This window comes from Diabrotica virgifera, chromosome 7 (assembly GCF_917563875.1).
Source record: "Diabrotica virgifera virgifera chromosome 7, PGI_DIABVI_V3a".
NCBI lineage: Eukaryota > Metazoa > Arthropoda > Insecta > Coleoptera > Chrysomelidae > Diabrotica > Diabrotica virgifera.
In genome coordinates, this window is record NC_065449.1 from 48,857,696 (window position 1) to 48,873,993 (window position 16,298).

Sequence of the window (16,298 nt, forward strand, 5' to 3'; positions counted from 1 at the left end):
AAGAAATTCGAATAGCCCGAAAATTCGAAAGAAGACGAAGATGATATCGATCTCTATGAAGATGACTAAAAAACTATTTGTATTTTTATTTGTATTTGTAATTGTGTAAATAAATGTTTTTGTATCTATTAAATTACTTATAAAAATTGAAATGTTATTAAGAGAGGTTTTACCTAAGGGTTGAAATAATATGATATTTATATCTAAAGCATAAAACGATCATTATTTAACCAATAAAAACCAAATTTTACCCATATTACGGTTTAAAATGTTTTTATATAATTTTTGAGAATTATAGGGGTAGTTTACAACCCTAAAATTAATCAACACCCTTAAGCATGATATAGAATATGAAGTACAGGCTGATATTATCCTAATTACAAATTTTTATGCAAATCGATGCAAGACAAAATCATTATTTTAGGATAAATAAATTCTTTATATATAGCTCCAACAAGGGTGGTTTTAAGGGTTGAAATATTATGATATTATATCCTAAAACATAAAACAATCATTATATAACTAATTAAAACAAATGTTGACAATATTGGAGTTTAAAATATTATTTTATAATTTTTTAAGATTAGGGGTAACTTTTACCCTTAAAAAACCACAAGCGTACAACGGCTCAATATAGAAAATGAACTAGAGGTTGAAATGAGCCTAATCCCAAATTTTTGTACAAATCAATTCTGGAGGAAAAATTGCGAGGTTTTGCTATTTTTTCAGCTTTGCTTTATTTTCTTGCCTACAATCAATTAGAATAATTTTAGTTTTCTGTAGAATACCATTGTTGTTTTAGTCCGCGATTCATCATGACTTGATTAATCAGAAACTTGATTTTATGAGACCAATAACCAAATGGAAGGAAGCATATGACAGACTTATGAATGTAGGTATTTTTTTATTTTCTGAAAAATTTGTTGATGATAGATTCATTTTTATTTGTGGTTAGTCCGATAAGTTAGACTTTAAGATGATAACGGTAAACTCATCGCAGACATCAAAGATAAATTAAGGTTTTGGCAGGAATACATAATGAAACTATTCGACGATGATATAATGATACGAGAAGAGCCACAGGAAAAAACAGGACCGAAAATAATAATGTGCGAATTAGAACAGGCAATTAGAAATGCAAAGACCGAAAAAGCAGTAGGCCAAGATCAGATACCCACTGAGCTAATTAAATGCATTGACGAAGAAACACTGCATATACTTTTAGATCTGTTCAACAAGGTATATACAACAGGAGTAATACCCCAGGATTGGTTGCTGTCCACATTTGTAACACTACCAAAGTCAATATATGCGACAGAAAGCTCCCAGTACAGAACAATTTCTTTAATAAGTCACACACTTAAGATATTCCTCAAAATAATACATAGAAGACTATACAAAAAAATAGAGGAAGACACAGATGACACCCAGTTTGGTTTCAGAGGAGGACTAGGAACGAGAGAGGCTCTGTTCGCTTTTAACGTTCTCGCGCAAAGACGACTAGATATGAACCAAGATCTCTATGTCTGCTTTATAGATTATCAAAAGGCTTTTGATAGAGTACGTCATCAGAAACTCATAAAACTTTTAAAAGAGAAGAATGTGGACAGTCGAGATATACGGGTTATATTCAATCTGTACTGGAATCAAAAAGCAACGGTTAAAATCGAAAAGGTCGAAACAGAGGCCATAAAAATCAAGAGAGGTGGTAGACAGGGTTGCGTGTTGTCTCCATTGTTATTCAATCTGTACAGCGAAGCTATTTTTAAGGAAGCAATATCAGAGGAAGAACAGGGTATATCAATAAACGGAAAAATCTTGAACAACATAAGATTCGCAGACGACACCGCTATTTTTGCAGACAGTCTAGATGCACTGCAACTATTAGTAAATAGATTACGTCAAGTCAGTATGGACTATGGACTACAAATGAACGTTGAGAAAACCAAGTTCATGATTATTTCTAAGCAACATACAGTAGGAAGGTTGGATATCGATTGAAAACAAGTAGAAAGAGTGAATAACTAACAATGACCAGGGTAGAGAAATCAGGACACGCATTGAAATTGCAAGACAAGCATTTATAAAAATGAAAAAGATATTTGTTAGTCGAGACCATTCTCTGGAGCTGAGGATAAGAGCCTTAAGATACTAGGTGTTCTTGACTTTGTTGTATGGAGTGGAAAGCTGGACAATAAAAGTGGAAAATATAAAGAAGTTGGAAGCCTTTGAGATGTGGTGCTATAGAAGGATTTTGAAAATACCATGGATCCAACGAGTTACAAATGCAGAAGTGTTAAGAAGGCTGCAAAAGGATTGCGAGGTGATAAAGAACATCAAAACAAGAAAGCTAGAATATTTAGGCCACATTACCAGAGGTGCGAAACATGAGATATTAAGGCTCATAATGTAAGGTAAAATAAAGGGTAAAATATCTATAAGTACAAGAAGAATTTCCTGGCTGAGAAACTTAAGAGAGTGGTATAGTTGTAGCTCAGTAGATCTTTTCAGAGCAGCGCCAATAAGGTACGGATAGCTATGATGATAGCCAACCTCCGATAGGAGAAGGAACTACAAGAAGAAAAAGTCCGATAAGTACTTAGCCTCTCCGCTCGCTGGCGCCACTGTCTCAGAGAAATCTAACATCGTGTAACACATTCTTATAGACGGCTTATGTCAAAATACCAGCCAAATTGGATTCGTAGTTCTATTTTGACCGCTTGTGTTAGCGGGCGTGTTTGGGGATTTTTTTTTTTTATTAAGTAAACCGCGTCAACCATGAAAGGTTATTGGCGGGGAAGAGTTGTACATAATATCAGATGTTTGCTTATAACAACTAATTACAATTGAGAACTTAAGCTTATTTTTATACTAGATTGTACAATTTAGTTAGTTTTAGAAACTTAGTCACTTTATCACATTTACTAAATTTCAGAGCACTTTTCAGATCACTTGGTAAATCACTTTGAAGTCGTTCCAGGTGATAGAGTGGGCAACTAACAATAATGTGTTCGATTGTCAGAGGAATATCACAAACATAACACAGTTTCTGTTGTTCTTTCTTCATTAGGTACTGGTGGGTTAACCTGGTATGTCCTATTCTCAAGCGGTGTTGTATGACTTGATCTCGTCGTTTTTGTGGCATTATCCCTTTTGGTGACAAATTTGGGTTGATGCGTTGTAGTTTGTTGTCGTCAAGTTTTTTCCATCTTTTTTTTATTTATCGTTGGAAGGAGTATTTTCTTGTGATGCGTCAGTATCTTCAGAGGTGTCATCCTGAGTACTAAAATCTTGGTTTATTTTACTAAGTAGTTTTTTCTTGATTCTTGTAATTCTAGATTTAATTGCTCTTTCGTTCAACATGGGATATATTTCAGTTAGCATATGTCCCAACCCGTGTATATTTTTTGTGTATTCTAGGGCCAGTTTTACTGGGGTGGAATAACCGTGAACGTCTTCTAAGAATGCTAGTAATTGGGTGTAATTTAGTACATATGGTGGTGATGCATCGTGGATAAATTGTTTGACTGGTTGTAATAATGACTCAATATTAGTAGTTTCTGAAGTGGATTTGTCTAATTTTATAATTTTTTTCTTCTTTTTAATTTGCACTGGTTTTGGTTTCGTGAATTCTGTTGGTATATTTTCTGTAGGAGTGGAGCAAGTAGGGGATGACACTTCCGAGTGAGATCGCTTATTTTTATTATCGGTATCAGTGCTGACTTGAGCATCCATATCTTCTCGAGATTCGTCATTTACATGTGTTATTTGATTTTGTTCGGGGCTAGTAGATGGTATTTGTGGAAGAAAATTTTCCTCCGTTTGGGGCTTTTGAGTATTTTGAAGATAAGAGGGATTTGAGGTACAGTACGAGGAAACGTGACCAGTTTGGTGGCATTTGTAACAGGTAAGTTTATCGGAAAGAAAAATTCGGTACGAAATATTTTCAAAATCAATTAGGACGGAGTCGGGTAGAGTAAAATTGTCTGTAGGTGCAAAGTAAACTTGTCTTCGAAAACTAAGTACATGGCTGTATTGCGGGTCTTGTATTCCAGCTCTAAGGAACGAAATCGGAGACATTAATTTAAAACCAAGATTGATTAAAGACTGTTCGATTATGTTATGGGGTATAGATGGACATATTTGGGATAGAACTAATCTATTAGCGGGTGTAATTAGTTTACGTGCTTTGATTGTATGTTCTCTAATTTTAATTTCACCATGTTGACTTAGAAAATCATCTACAATCTGCATGCTTGAAAGGTAGATGCATATTCTTTCGTTTGACATTTTGGATGAGAACAGTACATTTTTTGGATGGACTATAGTTCCTACTGCAATGGTGTACTCTTCTGTTCTTATTCCGTCCACTGCCGGTAAAATTAGGGCCTGGATTTTTGTTGGGAATTTTGTTATTGGTTGTTGCTTAGTGATGGTAGAATAAGTACTGTTTTGCTGATCGAGATTAATTGATGGACCCCTGTAGTCAGAAGTACCATCTGCCATTTTGTCAAATTTAATCTTCTATCTTTTTTTAAATTTAAATTGAACTGTCATTTCAATAATTTTACTTTGGGTAGGTCCGACTCTGTCTATTTAAAAGTAAATAGTCGATCTAGCCATTAGCAAGATAATGCCAATAGTTGAAACTAGTTTTTAAATAATTAATAAATACGAAATATAAATAATGTTCTTCGTATGTATATAAAAACAATGCTTGTAATCAAAATACTGCAAATTTGGAAACTGTACTTACAGCTATTAACAGATCACTGTACACTGCTTCTACATATTTCGGTTTATTATTTAAATTTTGATTTGGGGATTTAAGAAAAATGAAAAAGAGCAATATCAATCGGTGATTTGACTCTTGCTTTTAGAAGGGAAATACCGCAGCGAAATCAAAAAGCACTTAAATTCTGCAAACGCTGACTCATATCCTTCACTGGAAACCGTCAAAAATTGGTATAACAAGTTTCAACATGCTTAGTGTCACTTTTTTTGTGATGTAACAGATTGTATTTAAAAACAAATAAAAAAAACAAGTTGCAAAATAGTTGCACGAGGCACGTTGGTTTTTGATAAGTCATTTCGGGCGCTCCGAAAACGGCTACAACTGAGGATAACATGAAAGAAATCCACAACCTCGTATTATTTAGACCGTTCATACAGTGCCGGCTTAAGAATCCTGAGGCCCCTAGGCAACCCAAACTGTGAGGCGCCTTAAGAAACCTAGGTTTCTCCGTTTTTAATAATTTTTATTTTTGAAAATGTCCGTTCGCCTGTTGCGAAATAACCCAAAATGACTGTGAAGCAGGAATAAATTGTTTTCCCTGCGCAAGTTTGAAGCTGGGCTATAAAATATTTGAACTATTCTATGTAGTTCAGATTCAATATCATCGTTATAGTTGTCATGTGGTTTTGAAGCACACTCCTGTATTTGAGTATCACTAAATTTTGGAAAAACACAAAAGACCACATACTGAGTTCATTGACCCGTACACTGTCAACCGACGACTCAGCTCAGTAATTAGAGTATTAGTAGAGAATATTCAGAGTATTGTAGGTCGCAGGCCCTCTGCTTGTAATAAGCAAAATTATCTTTTTGGAATTTTAAGAACTCCAAAAGTGAATTTAGAAGTTGTACTGCAGTTTGAAGTTCAATCTCTTTTCTCTGCAATGATTTACTGATAGCGTTGATGCGTTCTAAAATTGTTACCCAAAACTCATTCATTATGAATGTTTCTTTTATTGACATTTTTTTCAACAAATACTTAGCCTCATGAACTGTTTCAGCTTGCTGATTAGTGTCTTCAGCAAGAGTATGGAGAGCAGATTTGAAAGCGTTTTAACTTTTAGGCAAAGGTCTTATGGCATGTGCTGCTTGTTCGTATAAGGACTAGATCGTGGCGAATGAGATCGCTTAGGGGAATTTCATTTAAGCATTTGATCATAACTTCCCAAAGGTGGGTAGAGGATGAAAAAAGTTATACACAGACTGAACAAACCCAAAATATGATATTCTATTTGAGGGAAAATACGTCTACCAATCTCTTTTAATTTTTGTGCCGCTGATATAACCATAGATTGTATACTAATCTTGTACTGTCTTCAAAATTTCTTTTTGACGCTGAAACACTTCCATCAAGGTTTTTACATTCTGAAGACTTTCCCAACCCAAAATGTCCTTACTTCTTTAGTTACTGTATTCCGTAATCCTATGCCGTTTTCCGAACTTAGGACCCAATTTATCTTTGACTTCAATTTTTAACTTAGTTTCAGTTTCTGGTTCTTTAACTTCTTGAACTGGAATAGAACTGTCGTTACATGTTTTTCATCTTCTTCAGTAAGGGGAGCTATATGTTTCCCCCAGTTATTTCTATTCCATCACGTGCATTTTCATTAGTTGCTGCTTTACTAGCTATGGATTTCCGTGTGAAACTGAGTTTAAATAAGTTTTGCTTCTGTTTTGGATTTTGATTAAGGATCTTTTCTTTCTCCTGATTTTTCTTGTGTTTTTTTTTCTCACTTTCGATTCTTGTTTCCATCTGTAGTACTAGTCCTTCTACCAAAGGGTTATTACAAAGTACCATTAGCGATCTATTCCCACAGCATATACTTTCTATGTGAACAAAAGTATGCATTGTACTGTAGCTTTATACGTCCACCATAACTTTTATGCGCGTATTGCGCGATATTTGAATTTTTCAACATTTTTTCGTTTTGGTCCCCGCGACACCCCCTTTGGGGCCGAAGCTCCTAGGCAACTGCCTACTTTGCCTAATGGTTAATTCGGCACTGCCGAGCACGTGCATAAGATACCTGAGACAGTGGGCATCTGAAAAATTCTCGGTCATACCCTTCATGAAATTTTGAGCATAAAAAGCTGTCGGCGTGATGGCTGCCACATTTTCTAACTCCGAACAATGAACAATCATGGGTCCACTTCAGAGCAGTGTCTAATGCTGTTTAAGCATAATCCAAATGAGTTTTTACGTTATTTCATAACCGTCGAAATAACATGGTTCCACTGGTATACACTGGAGACTAAAGAATAGTTGATACAGTGGACGTCACGTCGGGGTAGGCAAGGTAGGCGCCGCCTAACCTCTTCAAATGTACAATACAATAATATATTATTTATTAATATAAATTACTTATTTCAAAATTGTAATTTATAAATTTTGACACAATATGTAAGTATGTAAAATAAAAGATCTACTTTTTAATATCTCTTCGAAGTAATTATTGTACGCTCCTCGTAGTAGTGCTACTCACTTCTACACATAGTTTCAAAAGTTATGCATCACCCCTCGTATTCACGATGTTTACGCTATTATAAATCCGTATCTTTATCACATATTTAATGGGCTTTTTTATAAAAAATATACAAAATGAAGTAAAAGTCAGACTTACTCTCAATCTTTATTATAACTTCCGACGACCGGTTTCGCTCTTTACACTTTGTAGAGCATCTTCAGGTCAAAGGTAACAAGTTACAAAATGCTACAAATAAAAACCAGAATTAGAACATTGTCTGGTTTTAAAAGATGCTAAAGATCCATATGATCAAGCCAATGTTGAATAACATACATAAAAGTAGCGAAATAGCATACCCATGCACATGCAAGCATTCTTGGGGGTGGTGATACAAAACCACCCTCAAACGCTACAACATGCGCAGAAGTATGCTATACATAATCATGCAATCATAACGTGTCGTACTTACATTCGGATACAAGGTGCCATCAACTCAGTTTTCATTATCATGATGTTTCTTTTAAAGTTATGTTAACGGGATATGGTGGAATAGACGGGCGATGCAGCAAAGGTAAGCAAATCTATGGGAATTAGGAGTTCTTGAGGGTGATGAGATAGTTGGTGCAAGTTAACCAGCAAATCTATGTCTGTTGTTATGTTTGTGGAAATCAAATTAGTGAATGACTTTTTACAATTTTTAATGTGTGTTGATTTTAAAGGTTTTATTTTATTTTATTTTATTTTAATTTTATCTATATTTATATGTATATTAAAGAATTCTATTTATTATTAATGTAAGATTGACAACGTTTGGATCGTAAATGTATTGAGTAATTATTGTGTATGTTAGAATTTGATTATGCAGTTGTAAAAAGATTATTTTAAGGTCAAAACCAGATCTGTGACGGGTACTGCTCGTGTGGGACTATTGTTCTAATAAGAGGAGTAGGGTGATCGAAAGTTTATTAATTGTGGTTAAAATGCCATATTGGCAGTCAAACAATAAAATAATAAATAGCAATACAAAAGGTGGATTTAAATTAAATTAACAATTAAAAACAGCAATGTAGGCAAACAAAATATTACAATTTAATGGTGGAGAATTGGAATAGAAATTAAATTGAAATATAATTGTAATAGGAAGTAATTGTTTGTGAACAGCAAATATGTTATAAGGGATATAAGCTATGGATAGATATTAATAAACTATTGAACTAGATAATGGAAATTGGTAGTAAATTATACTTTCTTGGTATACCTACATTGTGCTATAAATTTTGTCAATAAATAAATACTTGCTAGTTATGTAAATTCACCTCACATAGAAACACACAGGACAAAGGACGATACAACAAAAAGAGGGATTGTTTAGTTCTGGAGCACTACATTTGATTATTTTACTACATTTACTTTTTAATTTCTTAAAATCTTTCTTCAGGTGTCAGTTTTTTAAATTTGTGTTTTTTATTTATAAATTATTGAGGGAATTATGAAGTATGAAGTGTCAGAACAAGCTAGGTTAGTTGTCTAATTCTTCTTCTCCATCATGTGTTGAGGGTTGCCAACATTCTGTTTCAAATATTCATGAAGTAATACATTATACAACCACGTTAGTATTGCTGATTGGCAACCCTCAACACATGATGGAGAAGAAGAATTAGACAACTAACCTAGCTTGTTCTGACACTTCATACTTCATAATTCCCTCAATAATTTATAAATAAAAAACACAAATTTAAAAAACTGACACCTGAAGAAAGATTTTAAGAAATTAAAAAGTAAATGTAGTAAAATAATCAAATGTAGTGCTCCAGAACTAAACAATCCCTCTTTTTGTTGTATCGTCCTTTGTCCTGTGTGTTTCTATGTGAGGTGAATTTACATAACTAGCAAGTATTTATTTATTGACAAAATTTATAGCACAATGTAGGTATACCAAGAAAGTATAATTTACTACCAATTTCCATTATCTAGTTCAATAGTTTATTAACTATCTATCCATAGCTTATATCCCTTATAACATATTTGCTGTTCACAAACAATTACTTCCTATTACAATTATATTTCAATTTAATTTCTATTCCAATTCTCCACCATTAAATTGTAATGTTTTGTTTGCCTACATTGCTGTTTTTAATTGTTAATTTAATTTAAATCCACCTTTTGTATTGCTATTTATTATTTTATTATTTGACTGCCAATATGGCATTTTAACTACAATTAATAAACTTTCGATCACCCTACTCCTCTTATTAGAACAATAGTCCCACACGAGCAGTACACGTCACAGATCTGGTTTTGACCTTAAAATAATCTTTTTACAACTGCACAATCAAATTCTAACATACACAATAATTACTCAATACATTTACGATCCAAACGTTGTCAATCTTACATTAATAATAAATAGAATTCTTTAATATACATATAAATATAGATAAAATTAAAATAAAATAAAATAAAATAAAACCTTTAAAATCAACACACATTAAAAATTGTAAAAAGTCATTCACTAATTTGATTTCCACAAACATAACAACAGACATAGATTTGCTGGTTAACTTGCACCAACTATCTCATCACCCTCAAGAACTCCTAATTCCCATAGATTTGCTTACCTTTGCTGCATCGCCCGTCTATTCCACCATATCCCGTTAACATAACTTTAAAAGAAACATCATGATAATGAAAACTGAGTTGATGGCACCTTGTATCCGAATGTAAGTACGACACGTTATGATTGCATGATTATGTATAGCATACTTCTGCGCATGTTGTAGCGTTTGAGGGTGGTTTTGTATCACCACCCCCAAGAATGCTTGCATGTGCATGGGTATGCTATTTCGCTACTTTTATGTATGTTATTCAACATTGGCTTGATCATATGGATCTTTAGCATCTTTTAAAACCAGACAATGTTCTAATTCTGGTTTTTATTTGTAGCATTTTGTAACTTGTTACCTTTGACCTGAAGATGCTCTACAATGTGTAAAGAGCGAAACCGGTCGTCGGAAGTTATAATAAAGATTGAGAGTAAGTCTGACTTTTACTTCATTTAAAATGAACTCTCACATGCAACCCATTCAAGATTTAAAAAATATACAATTTTTGGTTTTTTATTTTATTTGATTACCCATTTAATTGACCTGGTTTTGCCAAGGTGTAAACATTTGAAAAATTTATTCTGGTGAAATTTTTGAAAACATGATTAAAAATAAATCATAATTTAATTTCTGAGTTGGACCGTATAAGAATTATCGATTTAGTTGAAGAAGGCCATTCGCAGCGGTTCGTGGCGGAAAGGGTTGGTGTTTCTCAGAGTGATGTCTCAGGTTCCTGGAGACAAACTCGATACGGAATAGAGCCCGGTCTGGTAGACCCCGAGTTACCAATGATCGACAGAATAGATATATCAGAATTTCCATCTGTAGAAATTCTTCTATATCTGTGCCAGCCCTCCAAGGAGAATTCAGGCATGCTACAGGAGTCAGAATATCGTTGGCTCCAATAAGAAGAAGAATTTTAGACTCAGGTTTGAGGAGTCTTCGACCAATAAGAGTTCCTCAGCTACAACCTAGACATGTTTTGGACCGCATCCAGTGGGCTCAAGAACACATACAGCTCCCCCAACTATTTTGGAATTTTGCGCTTTTTTCAGACGAGACCAGAATCTGTTTAAATAATGATAACCGGCGAATTCGTGTGTGGCTAGTTGTGCAGCTCTTGTTGGCTCTCGCCACACACAAATTCGCCGGTTATCACTGTTTAAACAGATTCTGGTCTCGTCTGGAAAAAGCACAAAATTCCAAAATTTTTGGGGAAGCTGTATGTGTTCTTGAGCCCACTGGAGGCGGTCCAAAACATGTCTAGATTGTAGCTGAGGGACTCTTATTGATCGAAGACTCCTCACATCTGAGTCTAAAATGCTTCTTCTTATTGTAGCCAACGATACTCTGACTCCTGTAGCATGCCTGAATTCTCTTTGGAGGGCTGGCACAGACATAGAAGAATTTTTACAGATGGAAATTCTGATATATCTATTCTGTCGATCATTGGTAACTCGGGGTCGACTAGACCGAGCTCTATTTCATATCGAGTTTGTCTCCAGTAACCTATTCCATATCCGTGAGACATCACTTTAAGAAACATCCACTCTTTCCGCCACTAACCGCTGTGAATGGCCTTCTTCAACTAGAAATTACTACTCCAACTCAGAAATTAAAGTATAATTCATTTTTAATCACGTTTTCAAAAATTTCACAGAATAAATTTTTCAAATATTTACACCTTGGCAAAACCAGGTCCATTAAATGGGTAATCAAATAAAATAAAAAACCAAAAATGGTATATTTTTTATAAAAAAAGACCCATTAAATATGTGATAAAGATACGGATTCGGAATACGAGGGGTGATGCATAACTTTTGAAACTATGTGTATTATGTATTATCCTAAAGTCAGGCGCTTTTCAAATCCGCCCAAAGAACAGAACAGAATGATCAATATGCGTCTCTCGTAGCCTAGGTTAGGCTACATTTTTTTGCGCCTTCGACAATGGTTGTCCCGAGATGCATCTCGGGATAGACAAATTGTATGTTTTAGGATCCTGACTACAAATATTGAAAAAACTAAAAGTACGAATTTTGTCATTAAATTTGGTTTCGTGGGGTTAGAATAATATTTGGAACGACTTTTCCAAATAACTTTTTCCGATATCTCTAACGAAATATCGAAAATTCGCCCTGTTTGTAGATTCGCAGTAGATAGCGTTTAAAATTTAACTTTTTGACTATAATATAAAACCGAGTCCGGTTCTGGCATTGTTTACAACAGTAGCATCGAAGTTACACTCGTAATAAATTGGCTATTTTTAGCGAAAACAAAGTCATTTAATTGAAGTGATTAACACCAATGCTTAAGTGAACAAACAGGCTTCTGATTACCAAAGTAAGTTCTGAAAATTAATAGACTATTTAATTAATTTCCATATATTGTCCATTTTTACAATAAGGATATACCATTTATTTACATCTATATTTTATTTAATTCGAGAACAAAAACAAGTTCTGATAAGAACTGTCGCTGACAAGGCAAACGCCAAAATACAGAGGCGGCTCCAGAATTATTCGAAATAAAGAAAAGTGAGAAAGAAGCAAGGTAAGCTAGCTCTCGTACGGGTTGGGGCTGGATTGAGCAGGTCTTTAACACGAACTGTACGGGAGACGCGGAACTTGTGGAAACTCTCACTAAGAAGAAATGGAGGAATTTATAAAGGAACTGCGGGAAAAACTAGATAGAATAGAAGATAGAGGAATGAGAATAGAAGAAAAATTAGATGGGATCCAAAGTGAGCTGGAACAACTAAAAAATACGAATCAGGAACTTAAAAAGGAAAATGAACTTCTCAAACAAGAGCTGCATCAACATAAAAATAGAATAGAACAAATAGAAAGGGATATGAAGAGAAAAAACCTGATAATACACGGCATTGAAGAAACAAGCGATGAGGACACACAAATACTGGTAAACAAAGTACAAGACATCATCAACAAAATGGAAATACCTTGCAAAGCCAACCAAGAGGTCACAGAAATTAGAAGAATAGGAGACAAAACTAGAAATTCTGAAAGACCAGTCCTGGTAGAGCTAAGAAGTGGGAATACAAGAACGGAAATTCTTAAAGCTACATGGAAATTAAAAGGCTCGAAATGGTTTGTTAACGAAGACTATCCAAAAACCATAATCGAACAATGCAAAACACTTATAAAACACATGAAAGAGGCAAGGATGAAAGGGTACAACGCAAAGATAAAATATAATAAGTTAATAATTAACGGAGACGAGTACGATACAGACCAGGTCAAAAGATGGAACAGCGATTCCGAAGATTTTATAGATGATAATATGGCAGAAACTACAAAGAATAAAACTGGAACGAGAACAGTGAGTGAAAGATCACCAAACGGAGACACAGAACTAGATCCAAGAGAAAAAATAAAGAAAGTAAACGAAAATCAAACATTAAAAAACTAGAATTGGAACGGAAACACATTATGACGACAACGGCACGAAAAATGGACAAGGCAATGATACAAAAGAATATGAGAACAAGCAAGATTAGCAAAAAGAAAGAAAGAAAGGGTAATACAAAAAAGAAAAAATGAGAGGGAGGTGTTATAAGAATAGCGTCATGGAATATAAGAACATTACTTAGAGCAGGAAAATCAAGAGACAGAAGGAGCTGGAACCGGATATGTAATGCAGTTTAAGAAAGAGAAGAACGGAGGACTGATCCACCTCGAAAACATGGATCTAGAGAGCCTGTAAAGGCGGCGCTACCCCCACGGGGGTGTTTTAGCGACTATATATATAATATAAATTATTACAATCACTGAATATATAGTTTTATAGTAAAAAATTATCACATTTATTAACTGAATTAATAATATTTGCAATTATACAAAAAATAATAACAGTTATCCAAGAACATTCAAAAGCCATCTCTTTAAGTTAATGATGATATTTGCAAGTAGAATGACATTCTAGTAATGATTACGTTATCAGAGAACGGCAGTTCTCGCCAGTGGCGCACACCTACACCCCCTACACGCGACACTATTTATACACGAAATTTTCGATTTTCTAAATCTGACTGAATTGAAAATTGGGCCAACTCCCATCTTAAATTTTAGAAAAAGACTCACCCATTCATATGTCAACCATCCAATTTGGTCCAAGGGTGTGGATTTTACGGCCCTTCCTATTTAGGGTCTGCTTTTCGTTCTCGTCCCCAAAACTCCCAAAAACTTAACTCCGACCTATACGGCTTCTAATAAAAGCGATTATTACCTTTCCAACACACGTCTAATTTTGAAAATCGGTTATACCGTTCAAAAGTTACCGAGCTCAGACATATAGGGTGTCAATTTAAAAAGTTGCCAGCCCTATAATTTGGTCCCTATAGAAAATCTAAAAATATACAAAAACACGTCAAATTTATTTGTGAGGGGGACATTTTATAGACCACTTTTCAACTAAATTACACTAACCCTCTAGCTGGGGCAGACACAACCCCCAAAATGTTTAATGGAAAGGGGGGTTGAGTGATACCTGATTTTAAAGGTCGTTAGATTACCTTTTCAAAAATACCATATACATTATATTTCTTTTCAGTAATTTTAATTTTTTTATAATTAATTTTAATTAAATATCGAATTCAGAACTCCAAAAATTTTTTTGGAGTATTGAACTCCAAATTGAAATTTTTTTGGGGTTTTGAAGTATTTAGAGTATTTTTTTAAAGTTTTTTTTAGAAACATCAAGTAAAACCTTAAAGATATTAAGTATAGAGTTCAGAGCTCCAAAATTTTTTAGAGTCTTGAGTCCAAGATTTTTCCAAAAGTACTGAAAAGAAATATAAGGCATGTGGTATTTTTAAAAAGGTAATTTAATGACCTTTAAAATGAGGTATCACTCAACCCCCTTTCCATTAAAGATTTTGTGGGTTGTTTCCGCCGCCGCTATAGGGTTGATGTAATTTAGTTGAAAACATGTCAACAAAATGTCCCCCTCACAAATAAATTTCACGTGTTTTTGCATGTTTTTAGATTTTCTGTAGGGACCAAATGATAGGGGGTGGCAACTTTTCAAATTGACACACTGTATGAGTCAATTTTTATTTAAAAAATGGAAAATGTTTGTGGATATGTATGTATGTATGTGTGTAGAAAAGTTAAACCGATCTAAATTTTTTTTCTGTGTTTGAAAAGGGTGTGAGGGCCGATTCAGAACCGGTGTAGCTTGTGAGTTTTGACTACCCATAAACCAGCTATAAGATTTGGTAGGTACATAACGGCATATTTTTTGGCGGCATTTATCTTCGGTTCAAGAAGAGAGATAGGAACAGTAAATACACCAAATCAATAGCGTTGACTTAAGCTTTCAACTGGTGTCTAAGTTGTCAGGATCAGACATACTCAGTATAGCTGATAGTAGCTCAGTGTAGGCTCAGTATAGCCGAAAAACTGAAAAACTAAACTTTGAAAATTTAGGTTTTTCGACAATTACTCAAAATTTCAACCTACGAATTACGCCAATAACTGAGCGTTTGTAGAAGGACTCTAGACGAATCTAAAGGAGTATACCTAATATTCGGAAAAATTCGAATTTTTAAGTTATAGGCTTCATAAATATGATCAAATCTATTCCTTATGAGAAAAACGGTTTTTCAAGCTCAATAATTCCTATAATAGCTTCAGTTATCATACTTGACCTTAGATGTATAAGATACTACTTGTCAATACGTTTCAAACTCATGTTTAGTGAACAAAATCGGTTAAGCCGTTTAGAAGTTATTAAGCTACAAAATTAAAATCCAATTAACGATTATTCCCTAAATTGTTTATGTAGATGTAGTGGTTAAATGGAAATGGAAGAGGCTTATGTCCAGCAGTGGACGAACACAGGCTGAAGAAGAAGAAGAAGAAGTGGTTACGACGCTAATTTGATCTGGCAACGGGCAATCCGAGTTCATTTACCGGCCATCCCAATATTTTTTCAATGTATTTCGAATAGAAAAAAAAATCTAGTGTACATTCGATGGACACTAGATCATTTGGGAGATAATGCGACAAAGGCGACCATTTATAAAGCTTAACGTGTAATCGAGAAACATTGCATTTAACTTTATACAATTAATTTATAAATAACTTTGAAAAACTCCTGCTGATACAAGAATAAAAAACCGCTAAGCGCCGTAAAAATGAATGGCGCATACAATATTCCAGCTACAAAAGATCTGATATAAATATTACGTGGCGCGAAAATGTATTTTCATTTTGATGCAAAACAAAATTCAAGTTTTATTTTAAAAGATTTTTTCAGATTTGCTAAATTTGAAGTAAACGCGCCATAAAAGAGTTTCAAAATTCAAACTGTATCAAAGTTACTCTTTTGTGGCGCGTTTTACTTCAAATTGGGCAAATATTATGAAAAAATCTTTTAAAATAAAACTAGAATTTTGTTTTGCATCAAAATGAA

General features: G+C 34.1%; 1 protein-coding gene across 2 annotated transcripts in view; it reads left to right on the plus strand.

Annotated features, from left to right (window-relative positions):
- The window catches only part of LOC114327833 (uncharacterized), a 59,989-nt gene that overhangs the window by 26,444 nt on the left and 17,247 nt on the right, over positions 1-16,298 (plus strand). Inside the window, exon 3 of one of the 2 annotated variants that reach the window (XM_028276539.2) lies at positions 803-892. The exons of the other annotated variant lie outside the window; for it this stretch is intronic. Coding sequence (XP_028132340.1) covers positions 803-892 — 90 coding nt within the window. The remainder of the gene's footprint in view (positions 1-802; positions 893-16,298) is intronic. 2 annotated transcript variants of the gene reach the window in all.